Source organism: Salvia splendens, chromosome 11 (genome assembly GCF_004379255.2).
Source record: "Salvia splendens isolate huo1 chromosome 11, SspV2, whole genome shotgun sequence".
Taxonomy (NCBI): Eukaryota; Viridiplantae; Streptophyta; class Magnoliopsida; order Lamiales; family Lamiaceae; genus Salvia; species Salvia splendens.
In genome coordinates, this window is record NC_056042.1 from 7,448,168 (window position 1) to 7,471,730 (window position 23,563).

Sequence of the window (23,563 nt, forward strand, 5' to 3'; positions counted from 1 at the left end):
ACCCCAATATTGTCAATATTTATGTAGTATGATAAATTTCTCTATCAATGAGTTAAGTATTTTTATTAACAAAATTTTAAATTTTTTTCTATTTTATAGTCTTATATTAAAACTCGTATTGTTTTATCAAAACTAATTTTCATATGCGGAGTCACGGAGAGTATTTAATACAGAATAAATATCCATCCGTGAATAAAAGACACGTTTTGGGTTTAGGGAGTACTTTAATTACTTATTGCGGCAGCATCATAGCTTATTATGCCTGACAAATATCATTAATAAATATATACATGTTCCTGCAACAAGAAAAACATGAAACAGTTGAAAATTGTGGATTCATGTTAGATTTTGGAAGTGAATGAACCATCTTTCTTGAAAAGCAAATTGACAAGATGTAAACTGATGGAGATCACACCTCAAGATCTTCTTTCCCATTTGCTACACTTGTTTATTGAAGCACTGCCCCACATTTCTTTAAACAATAGCAAGTTGGGATTTGACATGTTGTTCTACGCCTCTGTATATTGTATGTTAGAGAATGAGAGAGTGATGAATGAGATGAGATGAGATGCCAACTATCATTTCCAAGAAGAATTGGATGCCTAAACTGTGGCAACCATTTATCTGTCTCCTCCTCCACTTGTAGATGCTGCTTCCTACTATACTCTATAGTGCTGTGGCTGTGGTGGCTATTATTTCGATCAAAATTCATCACAACAAAATATACTCTGGGGCCATGTGAGACTATAAAATTCTTAAAGATTTAGTCCTAGCTATCCTCTTTTATTGATTGTTCATCATACACACACATATAAACATCACTTCTTCTTAACTCTGCACATCATATTGATATATTATTCTTGAAAAGCAAGAGGATATGCATTAAAATAATGTGAAAAACTCTTATATAACAGTAGAGAGGAAGAGGAGCTTGATCGATCTCCATCGATAATGAAGAGGGTGGCAGAATGGTACCCGGTCATCGCGATGGTAGCCATTGACACGGCCTTTGCTGTCAGCAACATTCTTCTCAAGAAGGTCGTTAACGATGGGATTGATCATTTGGTGTTCATCACCTATCGCCAGTCCGTTTCTGCCATCTTTTTATTCCCTTTGGCTTACTTCTTGGAAAGGTACTTAAATTGTTGTATGTTTATTCTATTAGTCATAACTTAAGTTGTGGTGATTGAGTTTTAAGTTGCAGGGGAAGTAGGCCTAAGCTCACATTCAGCATATTATGCAACTTGTTCATGAGTGCAGTGATAGGGTAAGCAATTAATTACTTGAAAAATGATAATTTGTTTTCATGGTTTGATAAAGATGGATTTTTGTGTAGGGCATCCGTGACACAATATCTGTTCCTCCTCGGCATAGAATATACGTCTGCGACTTCTCATGCGCCTTCCTCAACTTGGTTCCGGTCTTGACATTTATCATGGCCTTGCCTTTCGGTCGGTGTTCAAATTCCTCCGTTTATACAAGCGTTTGCATTTTGTGTTTCTTGATTTCTTTGTGAGTAGTGGGTTGTGTTGTGTGTGTAGTTGGAGAGGGTGAGCATAAAATGCAGCAGCGGGAGAGGCAAGGTGGTGGGCGCACTAGTGTGCGTTGGTGGCGCGGTCTTACTGACCGTCTACAAAGGGGTACCGTTGTTCCACTTCCCAGTCGTAGCTCAGCCAATGGAACGACATGTGTTGGTGCATCCGGGCGTTGGGAGGGAGAGATGGATGATTGGCTCGGTTGCCTTGTTTGCAGGGACAATCTGCTGGTCGTCTTGGTTCCTTCTCCAATCGCATATAGGCAGGAGATATCCGTGCCAGTATTCCACCACCGCGATCATGGCCTTGTTCAGCGCCCTGCAGGCCGCCGTCTTGACTTTTTCCATCGACAGGCGTCTATCCGTTTGGGTCCTAGGGAACAAATCCGACATCCTAATTGTCCTGTATTCGGTAAGTATATGAATAATAGTACTAGCATTGATGATTTTTCGGAACAAGATAAGACGAGCGAGTGTGGTGTGCAGGGGATGATAGGGTCGGGATGTGCTTCGGGGCATGTCGTGGTGTGTGAAGAAACGGGGCCCGTGTTCACCGCGGCCTTCAGCCCGCTCGTGCAGATAATGGCAGCATTGTACGACGTTCCGGTCATGCACGAGCAGCTCCATCTCGGAAGGTGCCCTAAGTCCTTTCTCTTAAACTTACTTGTCCTTTAATTACATTTTTTATACTTAAAATTGTTTTTTTTGTTGGCCAAAATAGTGTGATCGGATCAGTTATCGTTATTGTGGGGTTGTACATTATGCTGTGGGGGAAGGACAGAGAAATGTCACACAATCAACAAAAGTTGGTGGAGGGAAATGAAGAGATGAAGATCTCTGTTCCATGAAAGAATTAATTATCATTGCAACTTTTGTTAATCTTTGTTAGTACAATTTATAAGACATGAGCAAGAATTTGCTCTCAAGTGTTAATGAGAAAAAAGATAAAAGGCCAATCTTTGATGGTTTTTGTGTATGTAATGCAAAGGTTCCACCTGTGGGTTCCCAAATGAAGGAGAATGCATAAGTATTTCATCAAAGTTTTTTAGTAATGATATTGATATCCCTATTTGCTTGTAGCAATACTGCAATAGCATATTAGAAAGGTGATTTATTCTACAATAGTGCTATAGTTCATGAAGAATATACTTCCCAGATAGTCAAAGTGTGCTGCTTGATATTGTTTAAACAATTTCTGTGATTGCTGACCTCTTTCCAAATGATTCTAAGTAGCTTTATAGCCTTTATTAAGATGAGAAGTAAATTGTGTTAAATGGGTGTACACTTTTTTGGAGGAGGAGAGATGTGTTTTAAGTTAGGGACGACTTCAGACAATGAAGTACAACTTAGTTGGTAAGACGCTTCTCTTTCATACAGTAGATAGGAAATTCGAGTGGCAAGTGCTGACCTTTTCGTTCTAATTGATTAGTTTGTTGAGATACAATGTTATTTTGTTTGAGGTTGAATGAATAGGAGTTTCAATTAAAAAATGGCACCATAGTTCCTTTGTTAGGAATGCAAGAATTTCTTTAGTGTACAAGTAAGGGATTACTTGTAAAATAGTTCATCTCCCTTTTGTGTGGAACCCAGAAAGGGCCCTTCAACCGTCATCATACCAATTTAAATTCTAATCACTATACGCAAATAATTAGTATGCAATTGAAGACGACAAATTGATCTGATTTTCACCACACAAACACACACATCATCACACTTGCTTGAACGACATGGAATGTTTTGACATCTTTTCAAAATTTTGAAATTGAATACTATTCCACCAAATTTCGTATTACAATAATTAATCAATTTGGCATAAGATCTAAATTCTTTACTCACAGGGAATTGATTTTGACCATTCAATAATCATGTAGTAGTAATTTTTGTAAATTTAGTGATATGACCGAGTAATCGTGGTTAAGCTATTGCTATCAACACTCATCACATATAACGCGTCGCAAATCGAAATTATTCAAAAAACCTATCATTGGGTTTGCATTAATATCCATTGCATATTTCAATCACCATATAATGTCACATTATAAAATCAAATGAAACACCCCAACGATGAACCGTCTGATGGTGGATTAGATAATTTATTCCACAATTTTACATACGTAATTTATTACAAAAATCCAAGTCTTTAAAATGATTTACTCTATGATAATGTTATCAGCTCTAATAAACAATTAGTTTTAACAATATATAATGCTAAATATAAAAATAAATTATAAAATCAAAATGAATTAGTACGTCCCAGTTAATAATTGTAAATTTAGCTAAAACACTAGAAACTAAAACTGATGATAAAAATGACTAAATATTAAGTAACTTTATCTTGGAACATTGGGATTGGGAACATCAAAAGTGAGAGATTACCCTCAACAGGCTCAAGCCGCTCAACTAGTAGTAGTATTAATTCCGCCTCAAAAAAATAATTGTACCAAGTCCTTGAAAACTTAATGCCAATTATTAAATATCTTTAATTAGATCATCTAACCCTCGAATTAATTGTTTTGTTCACTTTTAACAGTTTCCCTTCACTTAACGTCACTAATTTTTGGATCGCACGCATTTAAAAGATTATCTTAATTCAAACTTTAAAAAAAAAAATTCAAAGTTGAAGTGCCTAGATCTTTTTCCAATTCAAATAAACATCCGATCAAAAGTTCAATCAATAAATAAAATTCTTACTATCGAATAATGAACATGCTCGTTTTATCAACTAAGCTACACTTTCGTTCGTAACATATAACAATAAGTCATGTAACGTGTACGCATGTGTATGCAGTATGTTCGAATGTGTATTTACACAAGCTTCTTGTGAAACCCGAATGCGAGAGACGGAATCGCCTCTCTCATCGCCGTCAAAATCTCGGAAGCGGAAGGCCTAATACCCGGCGTCTCGGAAATGCACTTCGCCGCCAGCGCCGCCATCGCTCCAACCTCTCCCATCTCCACCTCCACCTCCCCTCGCCGCAGCCTCGGATCCACCATCTCTGCCGCGCTCCTCGCCGCCCTCGCCGCCAGCCTCTCTCCGGTGGCGGGGCAGAACGCCTCGATTCCGGTGATCAGCTCCAAAACCACAACTCCGAAGCTGTAGACATCGTTCTTCTTCGAAACCAATCCCGTCCGCAGGTACAGAGGATCCGTGTACCCCGGCGATCCCATGATCGTCGCCGATCGCCGCTTCCCCGGCGCCACGGCGGCGGAGAATCCGATGCTGGCAGATCCGAAATCGCAGAGCTTGCAGTTGAGGTGGTCGTCGAGGAGGATGTTGGAGGGCTTGATGTCGGCGTGGACGACGTGAGGGGAGCAGGCGTCGTGGAGGTAGGCGATGGCGGAGGCGAGCTGGAAGGCGACGGCGGCGCGTTGGGGCCACGTGAGGGGAGTGGTGTTGGGATCGTGGAGGTTGTGGTGTAGGGTGGCGTTGGGGAGGAATTCCATGATTAGGGCGGGCTGGGGATGGTGGTGCGTAGGCGAGGAGTTTGACGATGTGTGGGTGGCGGAGGTGGAGGAGGATTCGGAGCTCCTGCTGGAAGGCCTCGTAGACGCGCTGGCTGGAGCAGTAGACTTTGACGGCGGCGGGGGAGCGGCGGAATTGGGCGAGGTAGACCGTGCTGAAGCCGCCGTAGCCGATGACGGTGGCGAAGTCGGTGGTGAGTGACTGGATTTCGTGCCATGTTAAGGGGAGGTTGGGGTTGGTGTGTTTTTTGGGGGCGGAGGCGGGGGATTGGCATCGGATGAGTTTGCGTTTGATGAATTTGGCGAGGCCCATGCTGGGGAATGGAGTAGTTAACAATGGCGGGGGGTTGTGTTATATAGTAGGAGTAAAAGGGAGGTGTGGAAATGAGGAGGAAAAAGGAAGAGTGAAACAGGGATTTATTAAAATAGTGAGAGAGAGAGAGAGAGCACGCAGCGCACCGGCATGCATGGGTGTGTCCCTACACACAATTGGGCGGACGCCTTCTTCTTTATTCCGCCCTCGTGTGGGTTTGGTGATTTCTACTATTTATATAATACCTTCGTCTAAATCAAATCTCTATAACAGTCTGAAACAAATTTTAATACAAAATTAACAAATAAAAGAGAGATAGAAAGATATTTTAAGTATTATCATTAAAAAATGTGAATCAATCCTATTAGATAGAAAAATTTACTTCTTTCATTTTTAATAATTTTTCACTATTTCATCTTGCACGAGTTTAAGAAATGTCATAAATAGTAAATTAATAAAATTAATAGAAGGTGGATCATACTTTTATATACTTAAGTTTATAATAAAATGCGAGGGGAATATGTTAGTGGAATGATCCACTACCAGAAATGGTAAAAATGAAAAGTGACAAATTTTTTGGGACGAACGAAAATGGAAATACGTGAGAAATTTTTTGGGACAGAGGGGTACTATATATACATATACTCTATTCGGCCTAAGATAGCAAGTTTCAAAAAATAAGAATTTTAATACACAGTTAGTCAGATAAGAGAAAAGAAGAGAAAAAAATAGTGGATAGAAAGATACATATTGTTAGTAGTGATTATCTATGTTGTTGGATTTTGATATAAATTAAAAATAAAATGATAGGTAAGAGTAATGTGTTGTTAATATATTTTCCAATTTAGAATTGTTTAAAATTTCAAGAGACGTACGTACTAAAATAAAATACTTGCTAATCTATGGAATAAATGGAGTATAAATTAAATTTGATGGATAACTTAATATAGAAAGATATAATTATTTTGTATGGGTGAATGTGTATGCATATACCTAACGCGTAATGTATGAATATATGCCAATAGAATATATGTGTATTTAGTGGATCAAAGGGGGAAAATATGTTGGATTATGTACGTACACGATATACAATCTTTGATTTTATTATGTCATTTTTCGTTTTAGGTATGGTATGGACCTACACAATATATCACGGTCAATTCAATGATGCCGCGTTTGCAAATTTATATTTTGAATATCTATTTAATGTCTCTTCTTTATAGTTTGCAAATCCGATCAGAATCAATTTTGTGTAAAGAAAATTTAATTGATTGGAAGCTTACCAATTCTAGACCATATCGTACATATATGAAATATCTAGACTGAATTAATGAAATAATTAATACTCTTATTCATGATCTAACTGTGGATTGCTATGCAGAGCAATTCACAAACAACTGTCTAGTGTATTTCTATGGCTATTTGTATCTTTATAATATGAAATTGACTATTTTGATGTCTTAACTCTATGTATATAAATATAATAAACTGTCAAAATCTTAATTCTTGGACGTTTTGGCAAATATCAACACTTCAAATAACTAAAACGTTTCTTACTAAAAAAACTTAAAATAAGTAAAATTTTATCGTCGCTTATAATTTATATACCCATGCTTAATTAAATTTATCTCTGATTGTCAATTACTAAACTCCAAATAAAACTATAATTTTAACCAACCCACTAATTATTAATTGTACTATAATCAATGATAAATTAGGCTTCATATAACCATCCAAGTTTTCTCAATCGTATTTCTTATCTTTATAGTGATGTATCTCTCACTCTTTCGAAATTATTGGCATTATAACCAAATAGAAATTGCCAAATTAGGGTTATTTCAAGGAGATGAACGAAAAGAAGTCTTATATTGGAGTGATGGATGACGACGAAGTTGTATTACATTAACACCCATTTAATTACTAGTATTATTAATAGTTATGTTAATGAGTTAATGTGTTTGAAAATCATATTTGATGAATGTATTAATCACGTAATTATTGTAAGAGTAGGATGGTGATGAAACAAGGTACCAACCGCTAAAGACAAATAAAGAAAACGTGAGTGAGGCCCGGTTCATGGAATCTCATTACTTATTTCTGATTTTCAATTTTAACAACCACTGCTGTCTTAACTCTTTAAAGCTTTCCGCTCCTTTTCTGCTTTGTTTGCTTTCCTAGTCTTATTCAAACCGACACCAGTATTTATAATATAGGAGTATATTTTAAAATATGTTTTGAGTTTTTATTAAGATGCTTGCTATAGTTAATAACTCTTTTTTCAAGCATTAATAATCTTATCTGGTCGCGTCAAGAATTGAGAAGGAAGACGAAGGGACCATGAAGGAAAAAACTAGTACTCTATTAAAAATAATGTTAGGATTAAGAGTTTATATGGGGATGATTTGAATGCTGTAAAAACTACATAGTAATTTAAATGTAAATCAAAGAACCAAGAATACCGAATTTCTATGGGTCGACTTACGTTCAGAGAAGGACAATTGAAATTTAATTTCAATCTCTGAGTATGATACCAAAGTTTGCTCAGTGCGACTCGAGGCTAGATTTTATGGATAACAAATTGAAATTGATTTGAAACGTATCTTCTTTCAAGGTTGTTTGTTCTTTCCTCGGTAAGATTAGGTTTTGAGCTATCATCCTCGTAAGACTTGCTGACAGCTGAAGTCTCCGAGGGTGACATCTCTGTTTTATCCTGAAAGTAAAAACAGGATTTTAATACAAAAATATATCAGTTAAAGCATCATCTTCAGAACAAGCAAAACTAGGCAAATAGGAAAAAGTACTCAGGGTCAGAGATTCAACTAATAAGAGGAAAAAATCAAGCCACATAACATGAAAATTTCAAACAATAATTACTTTACTTTCTCAGCGGAAGAGGCTTCAATATTATGCCCTTGTTCACTGCTACTTATACTAGCACCCCCAGCTCCAACTTCATCAATGTTCCTGCACATATTTCACCATTTATGCTTAAAATCTGCATCCTTTCAATTTCGACAGTCAAAAGATCTATACAGATTGAACAAAAGGAAAAAGAACATGAAAAGAAGGCATTGATGTACGTCAGTGAAGAATACCAATGTAAAGAAATGATGTGCTTCAACTGAACCACAAACTCATACATACATGCAGAGGAAGTAAGAGTGCAAGAGACAAGATTTCTCCCAAGTCCCAAGCACTATATTGTACCCCCTCGGTCCGCGATATAAAGTCCCATTTTGTGATTTTGGTACATCCGCTTAAAATTCCCATTTAGTTTTCATTTTGGGTAAATGGACCCCACAGTCCACTAAATTTCACACTCACATTCCATTATAAAACTAATAGTAGTATATAAAAGTGGGAGCTACATTCCACTAACTTTTTCCACTCGCTTTCTTTCACATTTTTTAAAACCCACACAAGCGGGGCTAACTATCGCGGACGAACGGAGTAGAACCTAAGTCCATAGATAAAACAATTAACAATAGCTTCATGCATTAGAAAATCAGGTCAATCCAATAAACCAAAATATCTCCCAACAAACTATATATACTAAGGTTGTAGTAATATGAACTATAAGGCCTTAAGGCCAACTTTCCGAGATTGTAGATCATGTGAAGCACTACAGTAGAAGAGAATCTATTCATACAGAGCAAAACAGCTTAAAATTCACCATAGCATATATTATTTCCCATACAGTGTTACACTTGATAGACATAGTATGGTGGGAACCCAACTAGGGATAGCTTAAACACACATCAACAACATTTTAGACAATATTCTGAGCATCAAAACTTAATAACCAAATTTATAGGAATCAATTACTGAATCCTCAAGACAACAAATATCCATAAAACTTCAAGTTGATAGACTAAATCTAAAGGATGGCCTAATGGAAGCAAGCATGCATTACCTATTGCATTTTTGTTGAGTTAACTCAATCAAAAAGGAGAAGACCTTTTTTTGAGTTTTCCTAAGTAAAAAATTTATCATATTGGTGCTTATCCTCAAGGACAAAGAGAGAACTAATAGACTACCTCAAGGTTCCACTATGACGAAGAGTATTTTGTAGAGCACGCCTTGAGTTTTTAATCCAAGGGTGCGAAAGTAATGTTTTTGCATCTGGCCTCTGTCCAGCATCCTGAAATGTCAAATTAAATGTCAGTCACTCCAATGGCACTAACATGTTGTTGTACCCTACATATTAACTTCTCTTCTTGCTAACAAAGCCATCAAAATCGGAAACACTTCTTGAATTAATCATTAATTGTGGCAAAATCCAGTATACCCCCCCGCCCCAACAGTCCAACACACAAAATTTTTTGCAGAAAGTGGAGTGCAAAAAGTATAATGCAAAAAAGATGTGATCTAGGCCTTTAAGAGCTGATTCTTCACGTGGAGACACAATAATCTATCTCTCCAGAGATCAATATAATCTTCAAAAGATAATACCCTGCATATGATTAGCTCGATATACACAACAAAGACTCTCGTTTGCCATTTCATATTTACTTCACAACAGGTTATACTTTGATGGAATCATGGAGACAGCAGCTATAAAGTTTTAAACAAGAAAAAATATATATGGAAATTCAGTAAAGTGATTAACAGGAAAAAAAAAGGACCAGTTTCTAATTCAAGATGGTAAGACTAAGAACTTTCCCGCAAGTAAACAATCAGATAAAGTCAAGGAAGGCCACATATTACATATATATAGTGATTTCCAGCTGACCTTTTTAAAGCATTGACGCAGGAAATCCGTAATAGCTGGAGATAGACTATTTGGAATTGGAGGATTTTCATCCTGAAACAATAAATGAAGTGCCAGCTTGAGTAAAGCAACAGTAACAGAGCAGATAAATGAGTCCATGTAAACAGTTTTCACCAGTACTAATTTGAATTTGATAGGGTTACTGCAAGTTAGAATGGGAAGGAGAATAGATAAAATAACTATGAACTGACCAGAAACCATGAACTTCAATTCAACAGAATTTGGTAAGAACTTCTGCTACCTAACCTACCTGTACAATCCTAAAGAGGGCGGGCATTGGCTGTAGATCAAAGTATGGTGGAACACATGTAAGAAGTTCAATTACAGTGCAGCCTACACTCCAAATGTCAGACGCAGCACAAACTCCTGACATTTCAATGACCTGAAATTGGCAAAGAAGACGAAAGGTGTTCTTTATCATGCATCGAATTCCAGAAACTATGAAAATTTGCATAAAACATATACTACTTGTTTACAACAAAACCTCTGTTGTTCGTAATAGAAAGACATTAAGCATGTGAAGGTATTTATAAAGTAAAACCAAGAATTAACACCAAACAGAAACGACTGAAAACATTCATAAATTGCAAAGCTCACATCTTATTTTCACACATATGTTCTTTTCCTAAATTAAGATGGGCTAAACCACAATTCTACAGTTATAATTCAGAAGCTTCCACAAGGGAGCACTGTGTTGCAAATCGTGTTCACCAGAGCAGGTCGAAGGCACAGGATGCCCTCACCTAGGACCGGGCTTTCCTGAGTCTCTTAAATTATTTCTGATTCAGACTTTATTATTGTCTGTCTACGGTTTTTGTCTTACAGGCTCTAATCAAGGGTTCTGTCTAGCAAATAAAAGAGGTTACTCCATTGCAGGAGAACCTGTCAGTTTTCTTGATCAGAACAGAGTGATTGGTGCTTGGGTAGAAAGGGTTCTCTTCTGAGTTCATTATTCTGCTTGTTAGTCTTATTATTAATCATCATTCTTCAAAGATTTTGAGCCATTACAGTTGGTTCTTTTTATCTCTAAAATACTGTTCATCCATCTCATCATGAACGGAAGAAATTAACGGATATGTCATCAAACAGGTAATCAGTTAAGAAAACTGTAGTTTCCATCACAGCAATTGCAATTCCATCAATTTGTATTCATTAACATTGTAAAAATACAATCAATTTAACAACAGAGCAGTTCAAACCTTCCGGCTTCCACTAGCATTCATAAAGATAAAATTGATTTCTATGTTGCATATAGGCTCAATTACTTTATCAGCTACTAAAATCATGGAACACGATAGACAGTACTATCAGACAGGCAAACACAGGTACAACTTCAATGCAATTTCACTGCAATACCATAATATGATCTCCAATCAACTGATAGTGCATTCAAATGAACCGATCTAAGCAGTTAATGCCTTCATAATACATAACCTTATTGAGCTACATGCATTAGTTTCAGTGTTGTTAGAAGGCACATCGGGTGATTAAGTAAAAATCCAGGGCACGGGATGACAAGACGCGACCCCCACAAATCTCGGCCTACTAACAGATGCGGGTTCTTCTTTTCATGATACTCACGAAGAATTTGAATTGAAAAAGAAAGAAGATTTAATTGAGAAGAAGAACAGAAGAAGGATTATATAATTTTCTTGAGAAGAGGAGAGGAGCTGAAACATTAATTATTTTTGGAGGAATGTGAGAGTTATTATATTTGGCAATATTTTTGGTGATTCGAAGGGATTCTAATCAGATATGAAGGGAGAAGATCTGTCATGAGTTATTTTAGTAAAAAAAGATTTGAAGACTTTAGGATTTAGGGATTTGAAAAGTTACATCGCCCCAGCCACACCAAGGCTCGCACAAGTCACCCCAGGCTCGCACTATGAATATCCCTCGCCCCAGACACCTCAGGGCGATTCCCCTGGAACCGGGCTTTTGATAACACTGATTAGTTTACTAACGAAAAGTTTCTCCTTACAAAAAATAATAGTTAGCTATGCTCTTCTAACATATTAAGACCCTAATAGTTAGGTAATGTGTTCTAGCATACCTAACATCCTAGTTTCTGTGTAAACTCAGACTTGCTTTATTTCTGTGGATTACTTGGGTTAGATTTCGCAACACGAATCTGTGGGCACTTACAATTAACTCACAAGCCTCCCATCATTTCTTTCCTTGTTTAGATTATTTTTCTACAAACCCCTTCCCTTACCCCTTCTACAATAAAACAGTTTATATGGTGGATTAGAATCATTAGATACCAAATGTGTATGTTGCTAAGCTTTCTTAACATAACATTAGTAGAAATTAGAAAGAAATACCAAATGCAGAGAATGAAACTTAACCTCAAATGCTAAGAAAGAGATTAATATACCTCAGGGGCCATCCAATAAGGTGTTCCAACAACAGAATGAGTATTAACATCTGCTTCAGTAAGTTTTGTAGCAACCCCAAAATCTGCAAGTTTGACAAGGCCCTGAAATTTCAAGTTAGATGAAAGGGATACTGGTTCAACAGGCTTTAATTTTAATGTCAAAATCTATTCCAATTGGGAGGGGGGGGGGTTATACTGATACATTTGCATACAAGTATAAGCACATGTCAAAGCATACAAAGGCACAAGATTTAGAGGAAGCAAAAAATGTCATAATCAACGGCCATATATTTTTATCACTAAAAAATAAAATCCCCAAACAACATGCAATAGTTAATCAAATTTTCAAAGCTTAGCTAATTTCCAAAGCAGCACACGGGAGAAAGCAGTTCAGTTAAACAAAAAATTTGAGCAAATTAAGTGACAAAAGTCACAAAAATTGAACAAGATTAAGTGTACCTCTTTTGTTGTCAGTATATTTGCCCCCTTGATATCACGATGAATCACACCTTGTTCATGCAGGTAAACCAATCCTTCTAACACCTGATTACAACATGCTAGTAGATATTTATGACCGAAACATAACAACAGAAACCAACTGATAAAGGATGAGGTTTGTTGTGAAACCTGGGCTATGTAAACAGCCACCAATGACTCTGGAAAAGGCCCAAATTTGTTTGGCTTTATTATGTTTGCAAGAGATCCATTCTCCACATACCTTTTAGAAAAAAACAAAAACTAGCAGATTATGAAAATTTGTGGCCGTGAATAGGCAAGTAAGTTGCAGAAATATATGTGCGTCTGAACTTACTCAAGTATTATGTGAAGATGAGATTTCGTCTTCAAAGATCCCAGATATTTCACAATATTCTTGTGATTAAGATTCTGGAAGATAAAGCCAAAATCAAACAATATAAGCAGGAGACAATGGCACAGCATTTGATCAATTTTCAAATTTTTGTAGAATAAATAATGAAAAATCAAATTGTGAATGCGGGGAAATACATTCTAGCACCATCAATAGCGCCCTTTTTACCACTAAGGCTTTTGCCTCAGCCCCTATCAATCTAATTATCGGTATTTAGTTTTATAATTTAATATATCAATTTATTTTAAGAGACTACTGATATTAATTTGTAGTATTTCAGATTTAAATGTATAATTTCGCGAAACAATAAAAATATACTTATATCTAGACTGTATTCCAAAGATCCGAGTGCCTTTTATCTCTTTGTCTTCTCTATCTTCATATATAATTTTAAATGAGCTCTCAAGGTGGGTGTTTACATCCGAAAGCGGCTAAAGCAGTAGCAACACTTGTTAATTTAATATTTTTACATCAGAAAGCTGGAAAATTACATGATAATTGATTATTAATGCGCTACATTGCATAGTAACTGTAAGAAGTGAGTTCACATTCAGTTCCTAAGCATGAAGAGTAAAAGGCTGAAGAGGAAAGGAAGAAGCAAGAAAGGAACTAGCCGTTGGAGTTAGTTTGTTACTTATCTCTTAGTGGCAGTTACCACAATTGTATGAGCTTTAAGTAGCTCGGTTTCACTTGTATTCTAGAGTTAGGAATCAATCAATAAAAGAGAATCCCTTTTCTCCAAGAAATCATCTATCTCTTTTCTTCTTCAATTAGTGTGTCTTCTCTGTGTGTGCGAGTGTTCATACTGATTGTGTGTGAGTTACTCAAGAGTGTGTAAGTCTTGTGTGTTGTGTTAACAAGTGGAGCCGTCCAGTGGGAAACAAAGGCTGATTTACAGAAGTTCAGACCAGTCTCAGAGATGGCAGCAAGGCTAGATGCAGAGAAATTCTCAGGCAAAAATGATTATGGCCAAAATGATTATGGCCTGTGGCAAATGAAGATGAAGGCAGTCTTAATCCAACAAGGCTTGGCAGCAGTTCTTGCACCTGCAGTAGAGAAGGGAAAGGCTCCTGTTCTTGATGAAAAATCACAGGCCAAGTTTGATGAGATGAAGCTCAAAGCCCATTCTGCAGTCATCTTGTGCCTAGGTGATAAAGTGCTAAGGGATGTGCAAGAGGCCAAGACTGCAGTGGAGATCTTGGAGAAATTAGATGAAGTTTATTTAGCTAAGTCTCTAGCAAATAGACTTTATGAAGAAGAGGCTATACTCCTACAGTTTTACTGCTGAAAGATCAGTAATAGAGTAGCTGGAGGAGTTTAATAAGATCATTGATGATCTTGGTTCTGTTGATGTCAAGATTTCAGATGAAGATAAGGCTATCTTGACACTCAATGCCTTGCCTAGCTCTGATGTGCAAGCTGCAGATTCCTTAAATGTCAAGAAATTCAAAAAGCAAAAAATCAAGAAGAAATTTGAAGATTCTATAGCCTCCAGCTCTGATGCTCAGAAAGAAACCAGATCATGTCACTGGTGTAAACCAAGGCACTTAAAGAAGGATTATTTTGCATGGAAGAGGAAGCAAGCCTCTGAGGGAATAGGTCAAAATACTTCTGATTGTGTGGAGAGTGTAGATCCTCCAGCCCAACTTCTGAATGTAGTTGATAAAGGAATCAATCAGAGGTGGATTATGGACTCTGGGTGCAGTTTCCAACAAAATGGGGTTGCTGAGAGGATGAATAGAACAATACTTGAGAGGGTAAGGTGCCTGCTTCTTGGCTCTGGATTGAGCAACAAGTTCTGGGGTGAGGCAATGTATACAGCTGCCTATCTCATTAACAAAAGCCCTGCTACAGCCTTAAAGTCTGACCAGATTATATGTGGTATGGAGCTCACAGTGACTACTCAAAGTACAAGGTGTTTGGGTGTGCAGCCTATGCTCATGCTAGGCAAAGTAAGCTTAAAGCTAGGGCTCTAAAGTGTATCATGTTGGGCTATCAGAAAGGTGTTAAGGGCTCTGGTGTATTGAGCCTGGAAACAGAAAGTAATCATCAATAATCATCAGTAGGGATGTGGTGTTTGTTGAGAATCAAATGCCTTACTTGAAAGAAAGTAAGAACTCTGATGAAGCTGACATGATGAAGCTGCCAGTGACTTCTTTAAGGTGGAGTCTGTGGGACTGAGCCAAGGTGCAGGTGGAGTTAGTGACTCAGAGAGTGAGTCTAAGCTAGAGAATGATGGTGCTTCAAATCAAGGTGGAGGCAGTACTGAGACTACAGCTACAGATACCAGAGAGTATCAGATTGCTAGAGATAGAGGAAGAAGAAATGTTAAACCTCCTGAGAAGTTCTCTAATGTGGTCTACTATGCTCTTTGTGCTGCTGAGAACATTGAGCTTGTTGACCCTCTCACTTATAAGGAAGCAATGAGAAGTAAAGTCAGAGAAAAATGGATAGAAGCTATGAATGAAGAGATTTGAGTCTTTACTCAAGAATAAAACCTGGATTTTGGTGGATAAATCTCAGCTTAAATCTGATGGGAAGGAAAGGAGATTAGTAAGATGCAAATGGGTGTTTAAGAAGAAAGTTGAAACTACTGATAAAGATAGAATTAAGTTCAAAGCTCGTTTGGTGGCTAGAGGTTTCACACAGCAAGAAGGTAAGAACTTTAATAAGGTGTTTGCTCCTGTTGTGAAGCACACTTCTATTAGAATCTTACTTCTTGTTGTAAATCAGTTTGATTGGGAGTTACAACAGCTTGATTTGATGTAAAGACTGTTTTCCTCAATGGTGATCGGGAAGAAACAATCTTCATGGACCAGCCTGAGGGTTATGTGAAGATTGGTGAGGAAAGCAAAGTCTGCTTGTTGAAGAAAAGCCACTATGGGCCCAAGCAAAGTCCCAGGTAGTGGAATAGGAAGTTTGATGAGCAGATGAAGAAAATTGGCTTCATAAGGTCAAAGTTTGACGACTGCATTTACATAAAGAAGAAAGGTAGTACACTAGTTGCCTATCTATTGCTTTATGTAGATGATATGCTCCTTGTTGGACCATCTATGGCTGAGATACAGAAAGTCAAAGAAGATTTGAAGTCTAGCTTTGAAATGAAGGATCTGGGTGAAGTAAGGAAGATCCTGGGCATTAATATTCAGAGAGACAGAAGCTGTAAAAGGTTGTGGCTACTTCAGACTGACTACATTGAGAAAGTTCTGAAAAGGTTCAATATGGACAACACTACCGCTGCTTCAACACCTTTGTCACAGAGTTTTAAGCTATCTAAGATCTAAGCAAGAAGCACAGGAGATGGAGTCTATTCCTTATGCTAGTGTGGTTGGAAGCGTTATGTACACTATGATCTGTACAAGGCCAGACCTAGCCCATGCCATTTCTGTTACTAACAGGTATATGGCAGGTCCTGGGAAAGAGCATTGGAATGCTCTTAAGTTAATTCTGAGATACATGAAGAGCACTAGTAGTTGGGGAATTGTATTCAATGGTTGTGATAAGGTGAGTGATGGGCTACAGTGATGTAGATTATGCTACAAATTTAGATAATAGGAAGTCCCAAACTGGTTATCTCTTCACCATGTTTGGAACTGTGGTTAGCTGAAAATCTGGGCTACATAGTGTTGTTGCTCTATCAACAACAGAAGCAGAATGTATGGCTCTCACAGCAGCTGTGCAAGAGAGCTTCTGGATTCAGGGTGTGATATCATATTTTGGTTTTGATCAGAGAACTATGGTGGTGCATAGTGATAGCAGTTCAGCTATATGCTTGGCTAGGCATCAGTATTTTCATGAAAGGAGCAAGCATATAGACATCAGGCTACATTTCATTAGAGATGAGATTGAAAGAGGAAGAGTGAAGGTGGTCAAGATTGTCACTTTGCACAATCCAGCTGATATGCTCACCAAGTCTCTGGGAAGAGACAAGTTTGATCATTACAATGAATTAATCAAGGTGTGCTGCAAGAACTGAAGTGTGTACTTTTCAGGTGGAGAATTGTAAGAAGTGAGTTCACATTCAGTTCCTAAGCATGAAGAGTAAAAGGCTGAAGAGGAAGGAAGAAGCAAGAAAGGAACTAGCCGTTGGAGTTAGTTCGTTTGTTAGGAAAGAGCCGTTGGAAGCTCTTGTTTCTTGATTCTTGATTCCATTCTGTTAGTGGCAGTTACCACAATTGTATGAGCTTTAAGTAGCTCGGTTTCACTTGTATTCTAGAGTTAGGAATCAATCAATAAAAGAGAATCCTTTTTCTCCAAGAAATCATCTATAGTGTGTGTTCTCTGTGTGTGTGAGTGTTCATAATGATTGCGTGTGAGTTACTCAAGAGTGTGTAAGTCTTGTGTGTTGTGTTAACAGTAACCATATCATTAACTAGGTGCCACGTCAGAAAGTTCAAGTTTGCAAGCATAAATTCTGAAGAATCATATCTGTCAGCGGTAGGGGTGGCAAATCGTGCGTGTCGGGTCGTTATCGTGTCGACACGATAACGACACGAACACGATAACAACTAACACGAACACGACCCGTTAAGAAAACCTCAAACACGAACACGAACACGACACGAAACCCTCAGACACGAACACGACACGAACCCATTAACGACACGAACCAATTCGGGTCAACACGACACGATAACAACACGTACACGAGATGACACGGTAACGACTCGATAACAACACGACCTGATTACGGTTAAACCTATTAAAAATGAAAATAATAAGAATTAATAATATTAAAATATTATTTGTTAACGGATAACACAAACACGACACGAACACGACACGAACACGTATTGTTAACGGATAACACGAACCCGACACGAACACGACACGAACACGACACGAAATTTTCGTGTCCTTAACGGGTCGACCCGATAAGGACACGAACCCAATAAGCTCTGACCCAAACCCATTATTTTCGTGCCGGTTCGTGTCGTGTTATCGTGTCGTGTCAAAAATTGCCAACCCTAGTCAGCGGTAACCGTAAAAGCAAACAAACATTAGAGCCATAACATAAGAGTCGTTTCTAAGCAAACGGCCCAAAAACTATGCATTCTGGATAGGACCAGAAACACGCAAGCTAAAAGCACCAATCGCCACCATGCACACATTAAACAGAAGTTAATTGATGCGACTAAATACACTTTATTTTAGCAGGGAATTTAAAAACGGAAGACGATTATGCGGATTAAGTTTACCTTAAGCAGATCGATCTCTTGCTGTCATTTGTGTACCATCACACGAAGAATGAAGTCATGCAATGGAAAAGAAAATCAGCAAAGAGTCCGAATTCATGGAAGTCACAAGCAAAGGATTGAAAAAACACCAAGTTTAGTCACATTAACTAAATAATTTGAGCATTTCAGAAGGAGAATTCAGACCATGATGATGTTGAGATCCTCCTGAGCAATGTTCTCGAGGGAAACTTGCTTGATTGCAACAAAATCTCCATTCTCCAAATCCAAACCCTTGTAGACTCTTCCATAAGCCCCTTTCCCAATCTCATCTCCAAGCATCTACAATTAAAATTAATCCAGCAAAAAATATCTATAATTTACCTAGAAGAAAATAGCATAAAATCACAAAATTGAGCTCAAGAGTGATTGTAACAGCTTACATATTTATTATCAAGAGTTTTTAATCAAGAAAAAATATCTATAATTTACCAAGAAGAAAAGAGCATAAAATCACAAAAATTGAGCTCAAGAGAGATTGTAACAGCCTACATATTTGTTATCAAGAGTTTTTGATTTGTGGAAGGCGGAAGAAGTCATTTGGCGCGCCATCTCCGGGAGTTCTAACTACAATGGAGCCCTAATTCGCGGAAAATTCTGCTTTCATTTGATAATCATAACAATGTGAATATAATTCTAGGTGTTGGATTCGGAAAAGCAGCCCACGACGAATTGATGAGAAAACAGACGACAGCAGAGTGATTATCATGAGATTCTCGGCTGTTCAGATCAGCGGCGAAGGACGTAGGAGAAGATCTAATTTTCACATTTCAATAAAAGAAAGGGTAAATTTGTCAATTAGCAAAAGTTTGCTGAGGCCAGCCTGGCAAACACTCATACTCAATTTGCTAAAATACGAGTAATCTCCTAATTTTTCCGTTACTGCACCGACCTATACAAATGGAGAAAAAAGTTCCCTCCAAAATTCGGACCAAGATTCAGTAAGACCATCCACAATAGGAATAGCCCAGCAATAGCTCAGCCATAGTCTAGCCACTGCCACATCATCAGCACTCAAAATCCTCTTGCCACATCATCAAAACAAGCAAATAGCCCAACAATAGCCCAGTCATAGCCTAGCCACATAATATCCACATCACTATTAATAAATATATACAAAATGAAATAATTAACAATCACACAATATACGAAATTTAATTTACGAGACATAGACGGAAAAGTTTAATAATAATATTAAAAATTAAAAAAGTACAATAATTTAAAAAAAATACATTAATTTTAAAAAAAAATACAATAATAAAAAGGAGTGCCAATTCACTCCTCGTCTCCGTCGTCGCCGCCTCCGTCGCTGTCGCCACCATCGCCGCCGCCACCACCGCCCAGCGCACTTCCCACGGGGATCGACGGAGTTTGTGACCCGCTACTCCCGGAACTAGGCTCGTTGTTGAGATCCATTTCCCTTGTTGATTTTGTACAGAAATTAAGATAGAGATAGTACTCGTTAAAACAAGTGGTGCGAATGAAAATGACGAGCAAAGCGCGTATATATAGTGTTTCGGAAAAAAAAAATTTAATTTCGCGCTAGGCGGTGCGCTGGGCTATCCGGGCGCTGCAATAGCGCCGAGCGGACCGCCCAACGCTGCACGGTTTCTCTCTCCAATCGCCCGCTGGGCGACTGCAATAGACCGCCCAGCGCCGGCGCTCGGCTGGGCGGCATTGTGGATGGTCTAATTGTACCATGGGATTACGGATTAACCATACGGGGGACTTCATCTCCTCGTTTCTACTATATACGGGAAAGCTGAAAATTGGTATTAATTCGATATGAATGGTATAATAGGAATTTAAATAAAATATTTTTTGTTTTGTTGATGGATTAGTCCATCTTAACTATTTTGTAAAGATATATATTTTTAATTATATGAATTAGCTTGCAGAGTGTTTGGCATAACTTGATAAAAATTTTGAAATTGGAATGTATCATTGATATCGTGACGATTCGGTAGTATTCCCCCGTCCCAACTAAGTTGAGTCGTATTCCTTTTTGAGATATCACAACTAAGTTAAGTCATTTCATTTTCTAATAAAAAAACAAAACATTAAATCACTAATACTTTATTCAACCATTTACTTTACTCTCTCTTTATATTTCTTAATCTCCGTGCTAAAAAGTTTTGTCTCAACTTAGTTTTCCTATAAGCGTTGTTACCTTTTAAATATTTATATATTACATTTATGTCGGTTCATTTCTTTTCCTATCTATTTCACCTGGTTTCTCTACCACATTCATTCGCCCATCATATACAACAATTATTTTAATTTCGATCATCAATTCTAAACCTCCAACAATGAAAAATTGGCAAAGGAAACCGATTCTTACACAAATTCGCAACGATCGAATATTTATTAGTTAGACCTTTAATTGAAAATCCTTATTTGATGATTGTTGAACAATGGAAACGACGACAACGACGTGCGGCAGAGAACGAAACCGAGTATAAGTAAGTCGAGGTAAGTTGGAAAGCACAAACATCTATGCTGGTTATATATTTTCCCATCAATCAAGATTGGAGAGAAAGAGGCACGACTGAACAGAGGAATATAAGTGGCAGCACAACTATAAATGAACGAACATGGGCAGCAACGGCAACAACAAAGAACATGAACAACAGTGAGAATGAGTGGGAAGAGACAAAATATACATATATATTTGTTTATGAATAAATATGTTTCTATGTAATTTGATTTTAATATTCTACTAATATATTACTACTAAGAATAAAAAATATAGAAAAGTCTACTGCCAATGGTAAGTTATTTTATGTACAAATTATCGTATGGCTAATTATAAACATGAACATTGTACATGCCAATTACATCTCCAACTTTGCCATATTGCATACTCATCAAATCTATATGAGTTCGTGACTCTTCTTCAATTCCAAAAGCTTGTTCCACCTTCGATCGATCGAAGGTGCATTCATTGCACCTATATCTGATATGGTATTTCATGATGTCATATTATTAATATCAATCTCGATATATGAAATTAACCTTAAAAGCATTACTTTGCTAGCTAGCAATTTTTAGGGGATATAAACTACAAAGTGTGATTCTGAAAAGTACTTACGGTGTAATTTGGGTTCGGCTTTCTCGCAAGTTTCCGAGCAAGTTTCCTGTAAAAATAGAACATATTGTCCAAGTTACATTCACTTCAAACAAAAATCGTTGTACAAATTATTACTACTAGTTTGTCGACATCATATATACAAGAATTAAATTCTATGTTACTCTTTGTATTTAGCTTTATAAATTACTTTAACTGAAGTGGCAAGTCGAACTGTGTCTTGTATTAAAGAATCCAGATCAGCTTCATATCCGGGTCTCACATAAATAACCTGTAAATACAATCGAAATGCATTTATTTATTCACATATATACATAGTCCACAGGATTGAAACTGGTTTTAAATGTTAAACACAAAACCAGAACATGGAGTTCATTATAAGATAACACGAAGATCATTATTAGTGTGTTTTAGTTCATTATAAAAAAAATTGAATTTTTAAAACACGGAGGTCATTTGCGTATTTTAAAAATACGAATTTTCTATAATGAACTACTGAGAATAAAACTAATAATGAACTTCATTTTATCTTATAATAATAAAATCCGTATTTTGGTTCGGCCTTTTGCATTTAAAATTAGTTTGGTATTGATAGCAATACGAGTACTACTAGTACTAAATAAGTAATGGAAAACTTACGGAAGGATCATCTCCGCCAATATCAGGAAGTTGATTAGACGAGTCCCTAATTGTTCTCGTTGATGGAAGAATCCACACTTTAAATGTGGCGTTAATCTGTCATCCATTATAATTAACACTTAACAATCGAAATCTTTCAAGTGTGTGTATGTGTATGTGTGTGAGAGAAAGAGATGATACATCTCTGAGGTATGGAGAGCAGCAATTGCAACATTTTCTGGTGAATGATGTGGTGATCATTCCTTCCACTGATAGCCCAAAACCAGCATGCTATGCCACAATAATCACATACAAAATCTTGTCATTTCCATTAAATATTATGCAACATGATTAATTAATCCGATTCAATACGTATGCATTACCTTTTGAACGGAAAGGTTTATGGAAACATTAGTATCTTTGTGGACACCATCATCATCTGAAAGATCAAGCAGTTGTAAGTCTCGCAGGGAAAATAAATACTCTGAATTCCAATTTCCATGCCATTTTGCTTCCGCCGTTGATATCGCGATTAAACGAGGCTTACTCTTCTTCTTCTGCACATTTACATTTACAAACAGCTAATTCGGAGCAGTGTATGTGAATTATTAACGAAGAAGATGCAGATGCAGATGCAGATGCAGATTTGGGGAATTATAAATGCGAGAAAAGGAATTAATTAATCATATTCATACCGTTGGAAATTCATTTCTTCTGGCGGAATTGGTAGAAGCTCTTGAGGAGGAGATGAGTTTGGGATTATCAGATGAAAATCTGTTGATTATGTTTGGTGAAAATGAAGAAATCAAGCGGCCAACTACAACCATCTCAACTCTCTTTCTCTCTCTAACAACCCAACTTTCATAACCTTATCTTCCTGCAGCCTCGGTGGCACTAAAGCCTCCATTTATATGGAATACTGCTTAATGAAGTTTATAAATATAGTTTGGGAGTATAAATTTTAAGTGAGAAACACCCTCTACTTTGGGAAAAAAAATACTACTGGTATGATATTTTCCATGACTCCGTAAAATCGTAGTACTAAATTTTAGTGTGATATTTCTACTACAAGCTAAGTCTTTCTAGTCATGCTCCAAATCAACATGCCATAATGTGTAACATAGACTTAAACGTGGCATAAAATTGGAAAAAAAAAATTCTCAATTTTCACAAACATTTTTTTCAATTACCCTCGTTAATCTCTTTGCAGCAAAAGCTACAAAGATGGTAGTATTTTCCTATTTTTGTGCGTTGATGGAGTACGTACTAAACAAGCCCAACAGCAGTAAAGCCCATCA

General features: G+C 37.2%; 2 protein-coding genes and 2 pseudogenes across 2 annotated transcripts; 1 reads left to right on the forward strand and 3 right to left on the reverse strand.

Annotated features, from left to right (window-relative positions):
- Positions 1-590: 590 nt before the first annotated feature.
- On the forward strand, positions 591-2,570 carry LOC121754250 (annotated as a pseudogene).
- A 1,597-nt stretch (positions 2,571-4,167) lies between these two features.
- Positions 4,168-5,473, reverse strand: LOC121754174 (annotated as a pseudogene).
- Positions 5,474-7,866: 2,393 nt separating this feature from the next.
- Positions 7,867-19,336, reverse strand: LOC121754364 (MAP3K epsilon protein kinase 1-like). The gene is made up of 12 exons (XM_042149742.1): positions 19,052-19,336; positions 18,707-18,841; positions 18,524-18,544; positions 13,269-13,342; positions 13,085-13,175; positions 12,917-13,000; positions 12,458-12,559; positions 10,331-10,462; positions 10,042-10,113; positions 9,347-9,450; positions 8,189-8,273; positions 7,867-8,019 (listed from the first exon to the last, which is right to left on the reverse strand). Exons 1-12 carry the CDS (start codon positions 19,109-19,111, stop codon positions 7,867-7,869), a joined length of 1,113 nt encoding a protein of 370 aa, XP_042005676.1. The 5' UTR covers positions 19,112-19,336.
- Positions 19,337-21,198: 1,862 nt separating this feature from the next.
- On the reverse strand, positions 21,199-23,182 carry LOC121754201 (large ribosomal RNA subunit accumulation protein YCED homolog 2, chloroplastic-like). Its single transcript, XM_042149569.1, has 7 exons — positions 22,961-23,182; positions 22,649-22,822; positions 22,467-22,556; positions 22,287-22,382; positions 21,838-21,918; positions 21,651-21,696; positions 21,199-21,515 (listed from the first exon to the last, which is right to left on the reverse strand). The coding sequence occupies exons 1-7, from the start codon at positions 23,090-23,092 to the stop codon at positions 21,433-21,435; spliced, it is 702 nt and encodes a 233-aa protein (XP_042005503.1). The 5' UTR covers positions 23,093-23,182; the 3' UTR covers positions 21,199-21,432.
- Positions 23,183-23,563: the final 381 nt, after the last annotated feature.

Coding starts and splice junctions, on each gene's coding strand:
- LOC121754201 (XM_042149569.1), bottom strand. CDS start 23,092: ATGGTTGTAGTTGGCCGCTTGATTTCTTCATTTTCACCAAACATAATC. Junction 21,919..22,286: donor TTGGCGGAGATGATCCTTCC/GTAAGTTTTCCA, acceptor TTGTATTTACAG/GTTATTTATGTGAGACCCGG. Junction 21,697..21,837: donor GACTTGCCACTTCAGTTAAA/GTAATTTATAAA, acceptor CTATTTTTACAG/GAAACTTGCTCGGAAACTTG.
- LOC121754364 (XM_042149742.1), bottom strand. CDS start 19,111: ATGGCGCGCCAAATGACTTCTTCCGCCTTCCACAAATCAAAAACTCTT. Junction 9,451..10,041: donor TGCGTCAATGCTTTAAAAAG/GTCAGCTGGAAA, acceptor TTGACATTTCAG/GATGCTGGACAGAGGCCAGA. Junction 8,020..8,188: donor AAGCCTCTTCCGCTGAGAAA/GTAAAGTAATTA, acceptor TTTTACTTTCAG/GATAAAACAGAGATGTCACC.